The sequence below is a fragment of the Cibotium barometz genome, chromosome 64 (genome assembly GCF_041138505.1).
Source record: "Cibotium barometz isolate CiBa-2024 chromosome 64, ASM4113850v1, whole genome shotgun sequence".
NCBI classification, from domain to species: domain Eukaryota; kingdom Viridiplantae; phylum Streptophyta; class Polypodiopsida; order Cyatheales; family Cibotiaceae; genus Cibotium; species Cibotium barometz.
In genome coordinates, this window is record NC_141109.1 from 22110746 (window position 1) to 22131862 (window position 21117).

At 39.3% G+C, this 21117-nt stretch overlaps 1 protein-coding gene across 1 annotated transcript in view; it reads right to left on the reverse strand.

Annotated features, from left to right (window-relative positions):
• Window positions 1-5614: 5614 nt before the first annotated feature.
• LOC147603416 (inositol diphosphatase DSP1-like) overlaps window positions 5615-21117 on the reverse strand; it is a gene marked incomplete at its 5' end in the record, with an annotated part of 34140 nt that continues 18637 nt past the window's right edge. Inside the window, 4 exons of the mRNA XM_086796960.1 lie at window positions 5615-5977; window positions 6066-6148; window positions 6255-6312; window positions 6379-6472. Coding sequence (XP_086653086.1) covers window positions 5615-5977; window positions 6066-6148; window positions 6255-6312; window positions 6379-6472 — 598 coding nt within the window. The remainder of the gene's footprint in view (window positions 5978-6065; window positions 6149-6254; window positions 6313-6378; window positions 6473-21117) is intronic.

Sequence of the window (21117 nt, forward strand, 5' to 3'; positions counted from 1 at the left end):
GACCAAACTTTAAGGAACCCCAGAATCAGTTGGATCTAAAGCTTAACTCCTTTTAGATTTGAAGTGATCTTTCACCTGAGCATTTTGGTTAAGTTGGAAAAAGGGACTTAACAGGGAATTTTCGTATTGATAGGATCATGGATCAAGGTCGTCGTGGTAGAAATGTTAGCCCTCGACACGATGAGGAAGAGCTCGACCCAGATGTTCGCAAAGTCTTCATAGATCTCAGCCTGGACCTTTCAAAGGTGAAGGGGAGCACTTGGGAGAAACAGTAGAGAAGTGGATTGAAGCTCTGTAAGAGTACTTCAATGTCACTGGTTACAATGAAAAAAGTAAGGTGGCTCTTTCCAGGTTGAAGATCGTAGCAACAGCCAGGGTAGCGTGGAGGAACCACTATGAGACAAACCATTTGGATTGGAACACCCAAACATGGAATGATCTCAAAGCTTACCTTAGGAAGAGATTCTGTCCTCCCGGCTTCCTTGAAACTAAGATGAATGAATTCCTGGAGCTGACCCAGGAAAGCCGAACCACGGAGGAATATCACCAGGCGTTTGCTCTCCACACCTCAAATACTCACCACCGCTAGATGCAGAACAGCTGATGGCCAGGTTCATTCGGGGTTGTTGCAAGATCAGGGTGTCCCAGTTTTGTCTAGTTTATGCTGGACTGGGACAATGCTTGGAGAGTAAATTTGGGGGGGCCAGGTACTTCAAATGAGATCAAGAAGCTAATAGAAAATACATATGCACTCAAATTAATCCAATATAACTTAAATTAATATAAATTAGTCTAATTAATCAAAACTAATAAAAAATATGATGAAATAATTAAAAAATGATCTTTCCATACTTAGAGTGATATAATTTTTTTTTCCATTGATGCACCATTACAAGTACACTAGTCCCTATAGGTTTTAGATGATTTACATCAAAAATGTAATTTTACTAATTAGATTATTAATATTTGTAGGCCTTCTAACAGCTTGGAAGCATTTTGGAAAAGAGATCATTAAAAATCCAACCATTGGATTTGCAATTTTGACTAACCACCACATTCTACTAATGTCTCACTATCTACCACTCTTTTGATCTACAAGATTGGGCATTTTAAGTGGTAGTTATTGTGGGTGATCTTCAACGGAGAGTCCATCTGGATTTTTTATGTGATCATATTGCCAGGTACTATGAGCTAGGAACTATTGAAAAGGCCCATGAGTGTGAACAAGTGGTGAGCGTTCTGGTTGCCAATGATGCCATAGGTACACCGATGAAGGAATGATTAGAAATTAGAATTCAAGATGGATATTTTGGAGGATTATGATCAGTGATACTATGGTTTCATTAAAAGATTGTTTTAAAGACAGCTGAATCTGTGAAACATGCAATTTCATATTGGGTGTGTAAGTGGTGTGACTATCTTGAAGTTTGCTTGAAGCACCGGCTAGGGGGGCTGGGAACTCTTTTTCTCCCTGGTACCCGGGGCAAAACATAACCAAATTTCTAAATAGATCCTATCACTACAGTGGTTGGGCTAACCCATGGGATTGTAGGTTGGACTGATGGATCCCTAAAATGAGACTCAATTCTGATAAGTTACGATAGTTTAAGTAAATCTCGAATAACCCTTGTTCTATGGAAAAGAATCAACGGCTATGCCTCTTGATGAGGAAAAAAGCATTGGACTCTATGATCCAAGTGCAAGACTCTTCCTTGATCTGACCATGAGACTTACGGGTTCGGTCAGATCAATTTGGTTAGTGATGACCTTGACTACATTAGAATAAAATATCCTAGAGGAATCGCCTATGCCTGCTAGGCGAGGGAAGTTTTTCCAAGTTCGGTTTTGGAAGAACCCAGGGATTAGTCTCTTGTCTAGATATCCGTGGGGGCGAGGCCCCGAGTGAGAGATTCTGCCTTGCGCAAGAAGTGCTACTTTCGTTGCTAGAACCCCGGAATTCGTTGCGCGGAGGGGGCAGGGATCTTTCAACTATGGCATACCAATGCCTAATGCATAGATTAGTAGTGACCTCTAGTATATACCCATGAGAATAGTTTATTTATAATTTAAATAACGAAGCATAATCCAAGCGCAACCTAGATTAGTAGTGCATAGAAATAGTAGTGAACTCTAGTATATACCCATGAGAATAGCTTAAGTATAATTTAAATCACAAAGCATAATCCAAGCACAATCTAGATTAGTATTGACCTCTAGTATATACCCATGAGAATAGTTTAAGTATAATTTAAATCATAAAGCATAATAAGCACAACTTGGAGAGTGGAAATTTGTGCTATGAGACATTGGAGATTTTAAGCAATGCATGGATAATTTGAATTAATGAAGCATAATCTTAGCACAACGTATTGGTATTATAAGACATTTTCTCCTTATGTAATGCATAAATTAGAGCTAATTCTTATAAAAAACTCATAATCACATTGTAGTATTGGACAATCAAGAACAAACCCTTTGTACTTCACACATAGACCACCATGCTCAAAAGAGTCATGGTGGCGCAATGGTGCCAAAGATGTTGTTCTCCCTCCAACTTAGGCGAGAATGGATGAACATATCATTAGGAACTTATCACTCGTGCGATCCAAGTCACAAAAAGCACCACTCGTGCGATCCAAGTCACAAAAAGCACCACTTTGTTTCGTTGCTCCTCTATAATAGACGGTTTACTCACTCGTCACTTAAGCTCTCTCACTCTATCCCTCTCATACACATGGAGTAAGTAAGAAATGCATAATCTAATCCACTCTCTCTCTCTCTCTCTCTCTCTCTCTCTCTCTCTCTCCGTACAAGTTAGTTAAAAGTTGTTTTGATTATGTGAAAGTTTGTCCATACAATAGCCAAAACTAACTTATATGTCACTTCTTGTATTCACAACATGGTCGGCCAAAACTCAAAAATATGAGGACAAAATAAACTAGGCTTTATAACATTAGCCTTACATACTCTTGGAGTTTACAAAATGTATAAAAAAGGTGTTATTAACCCTAAAAGGGGTGTTAACCCTAAAAAGTGATGAAAAAGGTACAAACCAACCTATGAAGAAGAAATATCATGATGGAGGTTATTAAAATTTGGGGTCAAATAGCAATGCCAAAATTTCTGGCTATGGAGCAATGAGGATGGTGTCGCATGTACCACCATGCAAAGGAAAATAGGGAGGATGGATAGGGAAATACAACAAAAGGTGAATATATTTTATATTCTCAATAGTGAAGTCATGAAAAATTGGGTGGAAAGGTATGACGAGGCAAAAAGGGTAAGATTTGAGGAGAGGACTTTTAAGAGACACCGGAAATGCTTATCTAGAAAACCTAGAACTACTTCCAAAAGATTGTGATATCGATACATGAGGCAATGGACCAAGCAAATAGAAATGGACAAATGATAAAACGGATGAGGAATAGGAATATGCAAGAAGCAACCATCATGTAAGTGCATCTCTTTTCTTCCTATTAAATGATATGCTCTTACATTGATATCTAACTTTTGTATATATATCAATATGCTCTTACATTGATGTCTAACTTTTGTATATATATATTATGTATGTTTTTATGGTAGTACAAGTTTGCACGAAGCTTATAGATTCAAAGTGAACAACTCAAGATTGTGTTATCATGGAAAATTTTGAGCAAGAGAATAGAGAAAGTGTATGAGATACCATAATTCTCATCAACAAGCTTGATCACCATGGAACAATTCAAAACATCTTGGAGGCTCATTTAACAACTTTACAATAAACCTTTTTTGTTAATATTGGGGCCACGGTTCTTGACATAGACTCATTAGTATGTATAGATTTGACCCAAGACATAATCGATGAAGGGTAACCTTGACTAATCTCACCAATACATTAGCATGTATATATTTGACCCAAAACATAATCGATGAAGGGTAATCCTAACTAATCACCAATACATTTATTTCATTGTTATATAACTTTTCATAATTGTTGGCTTGAAAAAATAAAAGTAGAATTTGCATAATTATAATTGTCTATATTGTTTGAACATTCCTTTCTGCTCTCAGATTTGGGAGATAATCCTAGGGTTTCACAACTATGCTCTTGGATTTGGGGATTATCCCAAGGTTTTGCAGCTAAAAACTCATTTGTTTCCTACACATTAAAACCGTGTTTATAACCACGTTCGTGCCAAAAGATGACAGTCACTTCTTGCACTCCCTTCTCTCTCTCTCTCTCTCTCTCTCTCTCTCTCTCTCTCTCTCTCTCTCTCTCTCTCTCTAAATTTCATTGGAGTAAACTATTGCGATCTCAAGGAGAATCTTATTAATCTTAAGTGTTCATATGATCCTAAGTGTTCATATGATTTGCCACATCAGCTTAGCAATCATTGGAAGTACAAGCTCATGAGAGAAAAATAACAAAATATACGGAGATGGTATGCTAGCATAATCTTACACTTTTTATTGAAATACTACGACCTTTGGTATAATAGTGCACTTTCAACTAAGCTAATATTCGGAAGATATGATGATTGTAAAAGGATAAACAATATGGAAAATTTTAGGTAAATACATTGGCCATATATCAATTAGAATGCCAAAGGAATGTAGACAAAACATTCGCACCAAGCCAAGGCCCATCGTATACTAGCATAACAAAAAATCAACTTGTTTGTGCAAAGTAGAGGTAAGTTCTAGGGCATGCCCTTGCGGGTGTTTTTGGAAACTTTAGGCCTAGTTGGCCACCACAAAACATAAATAAACCACTTTTAATATCATGACTCCTTTGGTCCATGGATAGAGGCAATGATAAGATTTTCATTGAGTATAAACATTCTTAGATGTTTAAATCAATGAAAAGATCATTTCATAAAGTTTCAAGAATACGCGTGATTACAAGTGCATGCTTCCTTGGCAAGTCGATCAATTGTGCAGATGATTTGAGGTATGGATTTTTTAAAATCTATAGTCTATTTACCTATTCTAAACCCTCTCTAAATCAAACTTTATAATATATAGATAAACCTAGCAATTTACATTGTTGCAATAAGATGCAAAAAATATACATCTCACAAGTTAAATACACTCCCTTTGTCTACTTGAAATGAATAAACTTACCCACATACCTCTTTTGTTAAACTCTTGGGCAATATCTTATTTCTCATGGACACTCCCAAAGTTAATTGGCCACACATTTGATAGCTTGGAGCCCTAGCTAATGCCATGTTATACACTCTCATATCTTGAAGCTAGGCTTTAATAGAGACAATACTTTTGAGCTCTATGGTTGGGCAATGAGAAAATATCTACATATTTGTTCCTTGAGCAGAGGATACCATTCTCTCTCTCTCTCTCTCTCTCTCTCTCTCTCTCTCTCCATACAAAAAGTCACAATACAAAAACTTAATGTACAATTTCATGGACAAAAAGTATTTTGCAAGTATTTGATGCGCAATGTGATATTCCTTTGATCAAAAGTAGCTCTTTTAAAAAATACGTGAAAATTTGAAGAAATGATTGAATGTATGCAAATGATTAATGTTGGGCTTGTGAGAATCCTGGTTTCACAAAGGAATTTACACCCATGGCGGATGGGGGGTTGGGGATCATGGGAAGGACACACCCTTCAAACTGTCTTTCCATCCCCCAATTTGTATGGTGCAAGCGAGGTAATTACAATTGGCGGCTGCCTCCTCCTCCTATTATTAGTGTAGAGTCGAAGAGCAAGCCTCATTATTGTGGTGGTGGTGGTGGTGCGGGAGGGTACTATATATATAGCGTTGTGACGTCGTAGTTGAATGAAGCTTCTTACACTCGACGTGGTAGTTGTCGTTGCAACATTAAGAAGGTCGAGAGGCCTAATTGTGGCAGCAGCAGCAGCTGCAACCGGCCTTCTGAATCCGCACACATCAAATAACTCAATGAATTGCTGGTCGTCGAGATAGATAGCCCTTGCTTTGGTCCCAGCAGCAAAGCGCTGATACTCTTTCTGCAAATATCGACGTCAAAGCAATGGTTTGCACTTTCACCAACCAGAGCCCCCGTGCGCACACAAGTTTACCACTTTCGGTAAGAACCATCGTCTCGTCCTTCCGATACTTATTACGTCGATCATAGCTGCTTACCTTTCCTTTTCTGCAGTGAAGCCTGTTTCCCTTGTCTGCATGATGCACAGTACATCATTGGTGAATTATCGATATTTAAATCATTAAGCCTCGTTAACCTTCAATATTTTGCAACCAATTAGGAGGAGCCGCACCACCTACCCAGCACAACCTTAAGAGCTTCTCTAATCACGTTGTCAGGAATGTCTACAAAGGGTTCCTGTCATGCAGGCACCACACATGAGCTTCTTGACAGACATTTTCGATTAGTAACGTTGCCTGTTACCTTTGTTCCTTCTATGCCGTGATGGAAAAGCTGAATATTGTTTTCCTTCAAGAACTCCACGAAAAGTTGTGGATAAGGCTCGGGGGAAAGGTAACTGCACAACCGAAGAAGCAATCATAATTATACCTTAGTAAGGCCCCTAGGGGTACACACAGAGACAGACAATGCTTTAAATGCTATATGGCCTTTTTGCTAAGGGTATGGCTTCGCAATGTGCTAGCATAAGTTGGTGGCTTTCAAAGATTGTGCTTTGTGATAGATAAATCCACAACTGGTTGCTTTTACCTTTCCAACTAATGGCTCTATGCCTTCAGACATTGGATTGTGAATTTACTTTGATTACTTTTGAGATTAAACATAACCATCATTTACAGAGATTGACCTTACTTTGGTCACGGAAAATCTACTTTAAATATGCAGGTGGTTACTAACGAAACTTATGAATTTGGTGATGCTACGGCATGTGCAAGGAGAAATTATCTGTTTTGCTTTTTGTATCAAATAAGGGGAGAGCAACTCCAATACTCAATTGTCAAAATGTTAGATGATTGAACTCATGTGAGCATTTTAATATGAAATGTAAAACATTGGGAATTTAACCTGGATGGAAAATTGTCCTATGGACTGCCCATGCTATCATTGTTGTATTCCTATCTAGCCTATCTTGTAGCTTAACTTTGTGTATTTTAGTTCTTCACCCTTATGTTTGGCACATGGTTCTTAGACTCATTCACCGTTATGTTTTGGCACACGATTCTTGGTGGCCAAATAAGATGTGTGGATACTTGTAAAGATGATAATCCAAGTGGACTTATGTGTATGATAATCCAAGTGGACTTATGTGTATGATAACTGTGATGACTGCAATCTATCTTGATGTTAAGACTAGACTCACAACATGCTTAGTGCTCATCCAAAAGGTAACTATTGTATGCACACTCAATAAGTATGCACACATGGTACCTTGGTGTAGTGGATGTATATGACTAGGCTCACAACATGCTTAGTGCACATCCAAAAGGTAGCTATTATGCGCACACTAAACAAGTATGCCCACATGGTACCATGGTGCAGTGGGGTGTATATGACATCCCCACCTTCTAAGCTCGTTGTCTACTTTTAGACAAACTATTAACAAATTTGTGTACTTTTTATTAAGTTATCCATTATTCTTTGGAAAATATTTTTTCCCAAGATCTAAAACATCTACTTTTTGGAGAAACTAGAGTTGGATATATCATCTATATCACCTACATGCAATCAATGGTCTAACTTTGTATCCATCAAAGATTGTGTTTAGCTTGATTTGGTGGATAAGAGAGCTATATGAGAACATTAAAAAACTAGATATCCCTATGTAGCTTGTTTTCTGTAATCTTTTAGTCATGCTCTTTGCTTCTTCCCTAGTACAAACTTCAAAATTTCCAAAGAAAACTCATACACATGACTGATTCCAGGTAAATGAGAACTATTAGTTAAGACAACTTGTTGAGACTAATAGTCTATTTTGACTTTTGTAAATGATAAAACTTAACACAAGGAACATTAAGTTGAGCTTTCCTTGTCGCCTACATAAGGGAAATGAGAGTAACATATGGAATATCAATTTCACCTTTGACGAAAATGCCTATTCTAGTCAAACTTTGGATTAAAACTTGTAAAACCATATCATGCTCAAATTTAGTCTTTACTTGTCAAAGTTGTAACTATAAAATTGTGCATGAGTTTCACATGTTTTGACTAATAATCTAGCATTATCTACTTTTCACTAGATCCGAATACTCATAGCTACACCAAAATTGGCTATGTACCTATCTACTTGAGTCAACTCTAAGTGGGATTGTTGAGAACATCTCACTTAGAGTTAATATCCCTTGTGCTGCCACAATCGAAGTAAACTATGATATGCTAATATACTAGGTGACCATGACACCTCATCATATTTAGTGCTAGTCCCCTTGTATTTACGTTTAGCTCCTTAGTGGAGTTCTCTCCTCTTTCTTATCTTCTATTTTTTTAAAGCTGGAGTTCTCCTCTTTCTTATCTTCTACTTGCTATTGATGTTTGTATTTATAAATGGAGCTAGTGGAAACTAGGGAAGACTGAGCAACAATTGTGGTTATTGAGATGTGGGGTATCACATGTATTATACACTTAGGTGCTTTGGAGACATGTTGTACATAAAAGTGTAAGGAGATTAGGTTATACATTGAGCATTTTGTTAGCCCTTACCTAGGGACAATTGCTACTGTACCACCAAGGGTGGTCAAGTCAAGTAGTGTAAGTTTTAGCCTTTAAGGCTAAATTACTTGCTTCTTTTGAGATTTCAGACTTGGGCCTATTGCATTTCTATTTGGGCATTTAATTTTTATAACGTGATGATGGGATTGTTATGATGTAGTCAAAGGAGAGTCAAAGTATATACAAGGATACTGAAAAGGTTTAGCCTTAAGGATTGTAAGCATGTGGGTACACTAGGGTGAAAGCATGTATAGGTGGTACCAAAAAGGAGTGTCTTGGACACTCCTTTTAGCCACCCCTTCGGGAGGAGAAAGAGGCTTAAATTTGAAATAGAGGTGGGCTTGAAAATGCAACTGAGCATTCATTAAGGGAATGGCGTGCCCATTAAACGCTTCTGAATATTCTCTCTCCTCCACTCAGTCTGCACTCGTCCTGCAATCCATTGGCCTGCCGTGACTCTCTCTCACTCACTCTCTCTCACTCTCCACCTCTCTCTCTCTCTGCCATAGCCTCTGCTTCCTGCCTACACAGAAGGGCCTCTCTTCCCGCCTGAGCGGCGCAAGCTGTATTTATCTGTACTATCTCCCTCTCTCCCTCTCTCTCTCTCTCTCTCTCCATGAAGACTACAGTTGTGCTTTAATGGTCTTCTTTGCAATAACCTCAGCCTCCTAGCTCCCTCATAATTGGCTCCACATGGAGTCTCATAGTGTACAAAATGGTAATACAGGCTCCGTATATCTTCCCCCATTGTCTATCACACAACACATCCCGAGAAAACTTCTACCAAGTCTTCGAAACTACTGGGTTGCAAAGAAGAGGGAACAAAGAAGCATTGAGAAGGGAATGCACGTACGTGCGAGGATGGTGACATTGATGAGCGAGAGGCAAAGAAAATCTACAGAGCAGTTTCTCAGTGCTGGTGCAAACAAACAAACGGGCTTTCCGAGGGCCTTCAAACAAAGATTCTACAACAGCTCCTCTGCCATCCAACGTTCTCAGTGTTGCAGCACATGTCAGAGACAGTTGAGAGACTCATTTTCTCTAACATTTGCCATACATTATTTGAGGTAAAGACACCCCATTCAAATAACGAGTTGTTTTTAAAGCGGGCTACTGTCGTGGCATGCCTCAATGGCGCATCTGGTGTTGACAATCAAATGAGTGGTAGAGAAGTTGCCAAGGCTTTAGGAGTTTATCGAAGGAATGTCATTGCGGCCAATTTTCGGCTGCAACATGAAGTGGAGGAAGGGTCACTTCCCTTGGATTCTTGTCACCGTCAATTACATAGGGCAAGCACCATCACCAGTGAAATCAGGGAAATCGTGTTCAATTGATTTCAGATGCTTCTGAGTGCTTCATGGTGATTCCAAGAAATTCCAAGTCATGAGTGCATCTTAGTGCTTCTGAGCATTTTCAGACCACTTCTGAGTGCCCGACAGTGCACTATATTGCTTAACCATGCTTTATAGTGCTTGACATACTTCTTCAAGTGATCACAAGTGCTTCTAAGTGGTTCATAGTGGTTCCAAGTTACACACTATTTCCCCCATCCATAAGGCGAGCGACCCTATGGATCCGAGTAACTACAGGATTGTGATGGTAGGCCACACATTGGCCAAACTTTATGGATCGGTCATTGAGCATGAGCACAGTGAATTGGCAGAGATTTCTGGATTCAGAGCTACAAGGCGGGCTAGTTTCCACCGAAACCACTCCACTCTTGATCATATCTTCACACTCAAGAGCCTCATAGAGGAGACAAAGGCACAGACACGTGGACTATATTGTTGCTTTGTGGATTTTGCAAGGCATTTGACACTGTGCCTCAGGACAAACTTATGCAGAGATTGCAGACACTGGGGGTACCATCAAAGATGATATGGGGGATTATTGCTTTGTATAAGAGAGTTGTGGGTTGTGTGCGATGCCCGAGCGGATTATCAGAGGAGCTTGCTAGCACTATTGGTGTTAAGCAAGGATGTCCATTATCTCCCACCCTGTTTCGATTATACATTGATGAGCTAGCAGATTTTGCGGGCAGAGGGGGAGGGGGGGTAGTGGATCATCTTTGGCAGATCTATATGTAGCTTTGATGATTTACTACTATGTAGATGATGTAGTACTTGTCTCGGATACACAGCAGGGGTTACACCGGCACATGGATGCCTTGGGAGAGTTTTGTAATTAGAGGGACCTAAACCAAGGTTATGATTTTCAATACCACAAAGCAAGGGCTAGAGACCACCCACATCATATACCAAGACATACGTGTGGATGTAGTGACTTCATATGTATATTTGGTTGAGAAGTCCAAGTAGGGACTTACTAGGGAGGTAGTCTCTGGCATAGACGAGCAAAAGTGGCACAAACCATTGTTTCTTTTGCCATCAAGTATGCCATGGTAAGAAGGATTACACAATGTGGCACAATGAGAAAGCCACCAAGGCATCGTTCGCAAAGTTACCCCCATCCCTCCACCCTCAATTTATAAATATTGTTCAACTAATTACTATCTTTAAATCTAACCTCTAGTGGTATTTAATGGTAAGAAGGAGGGTGAGGCTAAAGGGTGGATGAACACTCTAATACATACCTATGGCATAGCAAAGGAATGGTTGTTCATTGTCATGTTCAACATGGGGCAGCTCTGAGGATGCCATCTCTCCATAGTTGGCTATGAAGATGGGTTGTACCTTAGTGTCACACAATTTAGTATTTAGTTATGGATAGGTTCACACTTGGTCTTCGCACACACATCACTCATAAATCTCAATAGTTTAGGCTTAATGTGCAAAAGCCACATTTAAACAAGATTTTATTGTTTCACCACTTTTAGGGTGTGACATGATTCTCGACATCCACCAATGGTTTTGAGACTATGTGCCTACTACTGATTGGCAGCAGGATACCTTCACCAAATTGTCCGATTGACAAGCACGATTCCTTCACCATTGTTAATTTATCTAAGCCCATCATAACCCACATGGATAGGAGTATTCCTAGTTTCACATGTATATGCCCAATGAGCTATCAGAAAAGGAGCTGAGTGTCTATTGATTCATATCGGTGCTTTACAGTATGTTGGTCAACTAAAAACACCCTTAGAAAAAAAAGTTGGCATGTCTCCTTTCAAAGTTCCAAGATATCATGTTGAGGGATGACCTCCCATCCAAGCTCTAAACCATTCATCCTAAGGATCATCGCATTGAGCTGGTTCCCAAGCATTGGAGAGAAAACTAGAAGATCAATTATCTTAGTTACTTCAGGTTGGATTTATCTGCCCATCATCCTTGTCGTTCATTACACCCATCTTATTTCGTGAAAAATAAAGACAAGACCACATGTTTATGTGTGGACTATAGGGAACTCAATAAGCTCAACATCAAAAATAAGTTCAGAATTGAGTACACTTTGGAGCATCTAAATGGTGCCACAAGTATTCTTCAAACATATTCCTCAAGGGTGGCTAACATATCAGGTTCGAATCAAACCATGCCTAGTTTCTAATGGAGTGATAGGCAAGCTAAGTGGAATCAAATCTTCCAACAGTTGGATGATGTATGATTGAATATGTCCTTGGCAACAGTTTGGAGGTATGATTGAATATGTCATTGGCAATAATAATCCTATTGTTTGATGCTCTTAGTCTGAAGTCCACAATTACCACCATTCAGCCATTACAGAGGGTGACTATGCTATAAATTCAAGGCAAAGATTTGGATATAGTATGAAGGCACAATATGTGGATTTGGTAGAATCCAAAAGTCCATACAAGATGGCCCTCCTCAGGTTAGAATTGGGTCATTATATAGTCCTAGATGGCTAGTTACTTTACAAGAACCAGCTACATGTACTAAGGGAGAAAAGACAAACACTTCTTCTTCATGATAGCCATGATTCTCTTGTTGGGGCTCATAGAGGTATCAATAGTGCCTTGGAGAAGTTAGAGCAATTATTCTATTAGCTAAAGCTGAGAAGACATGTCTACCACTATGTCCACACATGATATCAAATTTGCCAAAAAGTGAATGTTCCATACTCGGGTTTCTATAGCCTATTCCCAAGGGACCTTTTTAGGATATTTGTATGAACTTCATAGGCCCTCTTCCAATAGCTACGAGAACCAGGAATACATAGTGTGACTGGTTCAGTAAGTTTGGTGTGCTCATTCCATGAAAGAAGAGATGGGCACGGTAGAAGATATTTCTCGCTTGTTTATTCAACTTTAGTATGCAATTTTTGGTTTACCACGGATAATTACTTGGAAAGAGATACCAAGTTTACCTTAGACATAGATCCCAAGTTTGAGGACAAGTTTGGGAATACATAATGTGACTAGATTAGAAAGTTTGGTGTGCTCATTCCATGGAAGAAGAGATGGGCATAGTAGAAGATGTTCCTCGCTTTTTTATTCGACTTTGGTATCCCATTTTTGGTTTACCATGGATAGTTACTTGTGAAAGAGATCCCAAGTTTACTTTAGACATAGATCCCAAGTTTGAGGACATTGTTTTTTGATAAGTTTAGGACTAAGTTGCAATTGTCTAGTGTATTTCATTCATAGATAGGTAGATGGTCAAATAGAGATATAACGAGTTGGCCTTTGATGTTCTCAAATCTTATTGCCACCATGACAAGTAATCAAAATGGGAGCAATATCTTCCTTTGGAGTAGGCTATCCTAAATGACACTCATTTATCTAGCATTGGTAGAACTCCATATGAGGCAGCATTTGGTTCATCATTTCTCATCTCTTCTTATGGTATCACCATCATTGGAGGCCAACAAGACCACATAAACATTCTCAAAGATTATTAAGTCCATGAAGGAGTGCCTAACCAAGGCATAGGAAGCATGCACCAAGCAAGCAAGCAAGCCAACACCAAGGAGAGAGATTGGGTATTTCTCCGGATCATAAAGCAACACCTAAAGCAAGTGGGCAAGCTTTGTCCCCTCAAGCTCCCTTTTTCAAAGCTTTGGCTTGTTTCCTATTGTAAAGAAGCTCAGTTATGTCTCCATGTTGAAGATGCCAGACAATTGGACTATGCATTATGTCTACCACACGTCTCATGGTTAAAGGCTTATGTTGGACCAACCTTATGTCTTCCACATCTCATGGTTAAAGCCTTATATTGGACCAACCTTACAAGCGGTTCTAGATGAGCAACAACCTAAAGTGGTTGACGAATTAGAAGTTGTCGAGCATGAGCAAATTCTCCTCCATAAGTGGAAGCATGGTTCTGTTGACTTAGATAGTTCTACACTAAGTTTAGAAAGCGAGGCACTTACAAAGCTATTTAGTTTGACAACAAGGAATGCTTTCAAGAGTGCCCTTAGATATTTGTGGACCATGCAACCACCACTAAGCTAAGCAGGAGGGAATGTCACATGCACCGATGCATTGAGGTGGAGCGTGACAAACTAGCTCAACATCAGTGCCATACTTGTATAGAAGTAGTATCTTTTTTATTGTACGCCATGACTCCATTGTGAACCCTAGTCCAAGGACTTGTCACACACAAGCTACATAGGTATTTCGAAGTCTTAGGTGTTAGAGTCTGTCACTTAACCACTTGGAGGTTACCCTAGCATAGTAGCATTTACGAGCATGTTTAGCAAAGGAATTAAAGTAGGAGCCTTGCCTTGTGGACCATCATGGGCCATAATAATAGGGCATGCAAGGGCTACAAGGCTAGGACAACTAGTCTGCCAGGTTCAGATGCAGTTAGGACGACACATACCATAAGTGTGAAAGCAATGACAAGAGTTGATAGCATTTAATGTTATCAGTAGTCGTTGTGAGCTTTTTCATATGGTCTGACATCATTCCCCATATGGACTGACCAACAGGATGTAATCATACATAAGAATCCCCTAGGCCCAAGCCTAATATCATCTCATTCTTCATAGAATTCAGCAGTAGAATAGTGTAGAAGAATGTATGCCTGAGGCCTTGGTCTTGTGCATACATCTATTTAGCCAAGCACTTTTTGTGCTATAGACCCCAAGGTAGTCCCCAAGGTAGCCAAGCACTCTTTTTGTGCTATAGTCCCCAAGGTAGCCAAGCACTCTTTGTGTGCTACAGTCCCAAGGTAAACCAAAGCTACCTTCAACATTCCACCTTTAGTATTTCATCTCCCTTAGTAGATCTAGGTGTGCATAAGGCTCTCCAAAGTGGCTTCACAGTTCTTTTCAACCCATTTGATGGTTCAACAAACATTTTGTCTACATCGTCCTTGTGTTTGGCAACCCTCTATCAAAATCATCTTCAGTAAGTTTTCTACATCTGTCCTTGTGTTTGGAAACCCTCTGTCAATCATCTTCAATAAGTTTTCTACATTGTAAAGAAGTTTTCCAAAGTAATAAATCAAATAATTTTGCCTTGAAGGAGGGGGCCCTTAAGTGGGTAATTGGGACCCTGTCTGGTGTCATCTCTTCAGCTCTATCTCTTATGAATAAAAGATTAAAATGGAATTGCTTCATGCTCATTAAAATAAAGGTATAAAGAAGGTCTTGATGAGCATTTAATGATCATACCAGTTGCATGTTACAAGTATACAACAATAGAGAAGAACAGAGAGATGTAAACTATTATATATGGCCAAAAGATGAATACATACAATTATGTCATAGATCCAAACACAGATCTAAACTATTGTATATGGCCAAAACATGCATATATACAATGATGTCATAGCTTCAACATAGATCTACCTATGCAAGGCTGTGCATGATGTTAATGAAGCCTTTGTTTACTTTCTAAGGCATTTTCTCTACAAACCCTATCTCTTATATTGTCAATGAGTCTTGACCTCCTCTTAGAGTAGGTTAGTTGAAAGTTAGTCGGCTAGTCGAACATCTTGACACTTATGTGAAAAGCGCATAAAGCTATTCACATTACTATAGAAGTGCATAAAGCTATTCACATTACTATAGAAGTGCATAAAGCTATTCACACATGTCTTGACCATTGAGTACCTAGGTGCCTTTCATTTTGCTATATCCAAATACTACTCACACATCCTAAAAATTTCCCTCTAGGTGGCTACAATAGAAAGCATGTCCATGTGCTGACATCAAACATGGGTATGAACTCTACATGGGTATGTATGCACACGACATCAAACAACAATGGTTAGCACTTCAATCTCCTCCTTATAGATTGCGCTAAGTTTTATACATATGGAAAAAATGCTACCATAAAGAGATTATCCCTTATTTTCAACTTGAACATTAATGCCTATATGACTACAAAATCTCTTTGATAACAAGATTTAAATCACTTATTTTAAAACCTCAAAACACATTTCTTATCACATTATAAAGCATAATAATAAAATGGTTACCATTTTTCTTGCTCATGTATCTTATAGGTCACCTTTCACTTTTTTATGGCAAGTACCAAGTAACTAGAGCCATCTCTAGTACTATTGTAGCATTATCAAGTGAATCACTAATAAGATCTTTTTCTTTGTTTTAATTGCTAAAAGAGAATCATAAGCTTTTTGGAAATGGAGAGGCCTGGAGGTAGTCCCAAACCTAAGGGAGTCTAACTATCAATTCTATCGCAATAACCAAGGAACCTCCCTTGGATTCTGTCAACACTACCCCCCCTCCAACACCCCACCCCCCCCAAAAAAAAATCTATTAAAATTAATAAAATACTTTATATGGATATATAGGGTAGAGAAATGTAGTTGAGTGTTTGTGTATGGTCCTAAACCCCCTACATGTCCTTTGCCCTCAACTATCAGCAGGTAGCTAGATTTGGTGAATGCTAAAATCGAGTACAAAGCCCATGGGCCATGATGCTAAGATAGTCTAGTGGAATTCATATGCCTTTTGGTTTGACCATGTACCTACGTTCAATTGTAGATGATGTGCATTTTCCAACCTTGATTGACCAATGCGCCTTTATTTTTATTGATGATAGTTTGGTTTTCTTAGCTGCAGAGGCACAAAATGAGAAGGGATACTAAACAATGAGCTATTTATTAATGACAAGATTCAACAAGATGGATTTTTTTTACTGAGGTTCATTACCTTGGTTATGTCATTAGTTTTTGGACCCAGTGAAAGAGAAGTGGCCATAGTGGGTTGCTTCTTGCTAAGCCATGATATACATGAATCACCAAGGCGAAAGCAAAAACCACTAATGGACACTCCTGTGTTGTAATATCAAGCCCACTCTCAGTTTGTAAATGCATGCAGTTGTGATTTACCCCCTTGGGATAAAACAACCCAAAGTACTTGGTGCCCTTTAGGTAACCGAATACCCGTTTGATAGGTTGCCAATGCTTTGTGCCTAGGCTATGCATAAATTTGCTCAATATTGAGGTCCCATATACTAAATGTCAAGTTTAGTGTTATAGAAGAAGATAAGGCATGCAACAGCTTCTTGATAAAGGCCAGTATCAAAAGCGCCACCTACATCTTCAAGATGAAGTCATAAATGAGATTCTATATGTAGCAACATGTTTGTCATCTCCAACTTTAGTGTTATAGAAGAAGATAAGGCATGCAACAGCTTCTTCAAAAGCGCCACCTACATCTTCAAGACGAAGTCATAAATGAGGTTCTATATGTAGCAACATGTTTGTAGTCTCCAAGGTTGAACCTCTTCAACAATGCCTCTATGTATTATGTCTACAACATAACAATGCCATCATTACACAGTCGAATATGCATGTATCTTTTCATACCAAGCTCGTGGATCTTGCTTTAAACCATATAAAGCCTTTTTCAACCTGCACACTTTGTTTTCCTGCCCTTTTTGAACAAAACCACCAGACTGCGATACATACACCTCCTCATGCAAATCTCCATTCAAGAACGCAGTCTTTATGTCCAATTGATGTACATTCCAACCATTATGAGCTGCCAATGCACAAATGCTATGAATGGTAGTCATACAACAAGTGGGAGCAAAGGTCTCATCAAAATCAATGCCCTTTTCTTGAGCATAACCCTTTGCAACAAGTCTAGCCTTATAGCGATCAACACTATCATCTGGCTTTCGTTTCAACTTAAAAACCCACTTACATCTAGTCTTTTTACCAATAGGCAAATCACATAAAGACCATGTACCATTCTTCATTATAGTATCATATTCACTTTGTATTGCAGCTAACCAATTTTCTGATTTTTGTGCCTTATCAAATGAAAGAGGTTCTTTCTCTTCACACATACTAGACACAGCCAAAGCATAACAATTTGATGCATAAGAGGCATGCTAAAAACCTGAACAAGTATGACTAGATATAGGTGCATCAATTTTACTATCACGCAAGGTTTGCACCAGCCATTTAGGCATACCTCTAGCCTGCTCATTTTCAACCCTATCCTCAGAAATTACATCCTGTAAATCTGCATCAGAAATGGGCTGATTTATGATGTCGTTTGATATCTGCATAGGCTAAATATTTACCTCATTAGGACTTACATTTGAATTCCCACCTGTAAACAGAGGCAACAATGTATCAAATACATCCCGTGAGCTCACACTTGTCTCTTTGGTACATGATAACAAAGGCTGCACAGCATCTTCCACAAGAGCAACATCTCGACTAATTAAGATACGCTTTGACTGTGGATGATACAATCTGTAACCCTTGCTCTCAGCACTGTAACCAACAAAAATGCATTTGACAACCTTATCATCCAATTTTCTGCATTGTTGCACAGGCACTAAAGCATAGGCCAAGCAACCAAAGACACGCAAGTGACCAATAGAAGGCTTCCTGCCATGCCAAGCTTCGTATGGAGTAATAGACTGCAAGGCCTTAGTGGGACACCTATTGAGTACATATGCAACACACATGATAGCCTCAAGCCAAAACGCATGTGGCAAAGCTTGGCTCTTGACCATACATCGTGCCATCTCCATAAGTGACCTGTTTTTCCTCTCAGCAACACCATTTTGCTGAGGGGTATACGGCACTGTACATTGGTGTTTTATCCCACGACTAGCCAGAAATGCATCAAACTCTTTAGACAAGTACTCCTCCCCCTCGATCAGAACGGAGGGTGCCCATAGTACAATTGGATACATTTTTAACCATAAGAAAATACTATTTGAAGCACAAAAACACTTCGGACTTTACCTTCAGTGGATATACCCATGCATGCCTTGAGTAATCATCAATGAAAGTCACGAAGTACAAGTGTTTACCAAATGACGGAGTTTGCATAGGCCCACATACATCACTATGTACAAGTTGCAATTTGCGAGTGGCCCGCACAGAACCATCCTTTGGAAACGCAGAACGCTGTATTTTGCCCAAAATACAGCCTTCACAAACATGTTTCAATGGTGCCTCAAGAGGGGGCAATGAAGCAACCATATCAAATTTTTGCAAACGCAGCAAACTAGCAAAGTTCAGATGACCAAAATGAGCATGCTATAGTTTTGCATCTGAAACTGTCGTTTTATCAAAAATTGCATTTGTTGAATCTTCCACACACTTGTCATAAGAATTGAGCCTATACAGCCCACGAAACAAGGTGCCAGATGCAATAATCGTATCACCAGAAGTCAAATCATGAACAGTACATCTGTCATCCATAAATTTGACTACAAATCCAAGTCTAGCAAGCGTAGAGACAGACAATAGATTCTTCTTTATCCCTGGCACATACAAAGCATCTGAAAGTGTGAAAGGGTTGTCATTTGCAGCAGTAAGCATAATTTTATCAATGCCCCCTTCACTGGGTAAGAAGCATTATTGACACATGTGACAGTATTCCCATTAGAGATAGCCTCAAGACAAGTGAACATATCACGATGTAAGGTAATGTGCTTTGTAGCACCACTGTCAAAATACCATACATTAGAGTCAACAGAAACTGCCAAACATGCATCATGGTACAGATGGGTCATACTGGCAATACACACTAAACGCTCATTCTGTATCCTGCGCAACATTTGCAGAATCTGCATTTGTAGAAGCATCCGCTATTGTGGGTGCATTTGACTCTTTCTTCTTTGCCTCTTTAGCTTTTAGCTTAGGGCAATTCTTAATGACATGATCATTTGCCTTACAATAGTTGCACGTGGTCTTTTTCTTGCCATTATCAAGAGCCTTCTCAGACTTATTGTTGCTACCTGTGGAAGGAGAAGAAGTTACAAACCTACTAATAGGAGAAGAAACGGTGGAAGAGACTGCCTTACCACTTCTTCTCTGCTGTGCTGCTGGGTAGCAATAAATGCTTGATCAACTGCACGCTGCCTGGCCCTATTTTGCCTGGACTATGCTTCTTGCAAGAGCTTGTTGACTAAAGTATCATACTTGACAGCATCAGGTCTGTCCTCAGTAAGAAGTTTCCACATGGAAGCAAAAGTTTGATATGTCTTAGGTAAAGCATCAAGAACAGTCTGTACAAGAGAATGATCAGGAATAATCTCACCTGCAGAAATCAACTGTTCTTTGAGATCTTTAATCTTAGCAAGAAAAACATTCATGTCATCATCTTCCTGCATAATCTTCAATTCTAGCTCTTTACGCAGGTAAGAGATTTTTGCCTCGTTACGACCTACATACAAACCAGCTAGAATATCCCAAGCCTGTTTTGTTGTTTTAGCTGAACGAATATGTGGGGTGATGTTACGTTTGACAGAAAGTGCAATTAGCAGTGGGTAAAACAGCAGCAACAGTAGAGCTGCTAGAACCTGCAACATCCTCAATAGATCCTACATCCATAGAACCTAGACGTACATCCATACCCTGCACAATGTTCCACACTCCTTTTGCAACCAAAACATGCTGCATCATGTATGTCCAAAGTGGGTAGTTGCCGTCTCCATCCAGTTTGTCTTCAGCAAACAACATGCGAAATACATCATTACTGTTATCAGCCATGGCCACTGACTGAAACTGATGCAAAAGCTGCCTATAATGAAGCAAAGATTGAACAGAAAACAACTCGTGCTATGTAGCACGGTCCACAATAAAATACATATGCCTATTTTTGCAGAAAACTGCACTGTCAAAATTTCTGCAGAAAATGACGAAAACACCTGTGTAGAACTTGCAATGCAAAAACGGAGCCCGAAACGACCTCAGATGCGATTTCTGAGAATGCACAAGCCTTACGGGCTTATTAACAGAGTATAGGAACCTACAAGCGATCGTGAAAGCTCACCTCAATCAGAGAACGTGAGTTGGAGGGTACTGGCGGCGTAGCCCTGGGAGCCGATGTCTGCTCTGATACCAATTGTTGGAATTAGGGTTGTAGGAAAGCACACAAAGCTTGGAGAAGAAGAAGCAAGAATGCACACAACACACAATGTATTAGATTGTGTCAATGTACAAAAGATAAGTTAGCCCTAGAAGGATGGGCATATATACAAGCCGGGGGAAAAAACCTCCTAAAGAGGGAAAAAGTACCCCAACGGTCCTAAGTGTGTTCACACACGTCACTGCCTATATATATGGCAACAAATAATACTGCAATGGGCTAAGATCTAACATGTCAAAAGACCTGTGTAAATCAGCTATA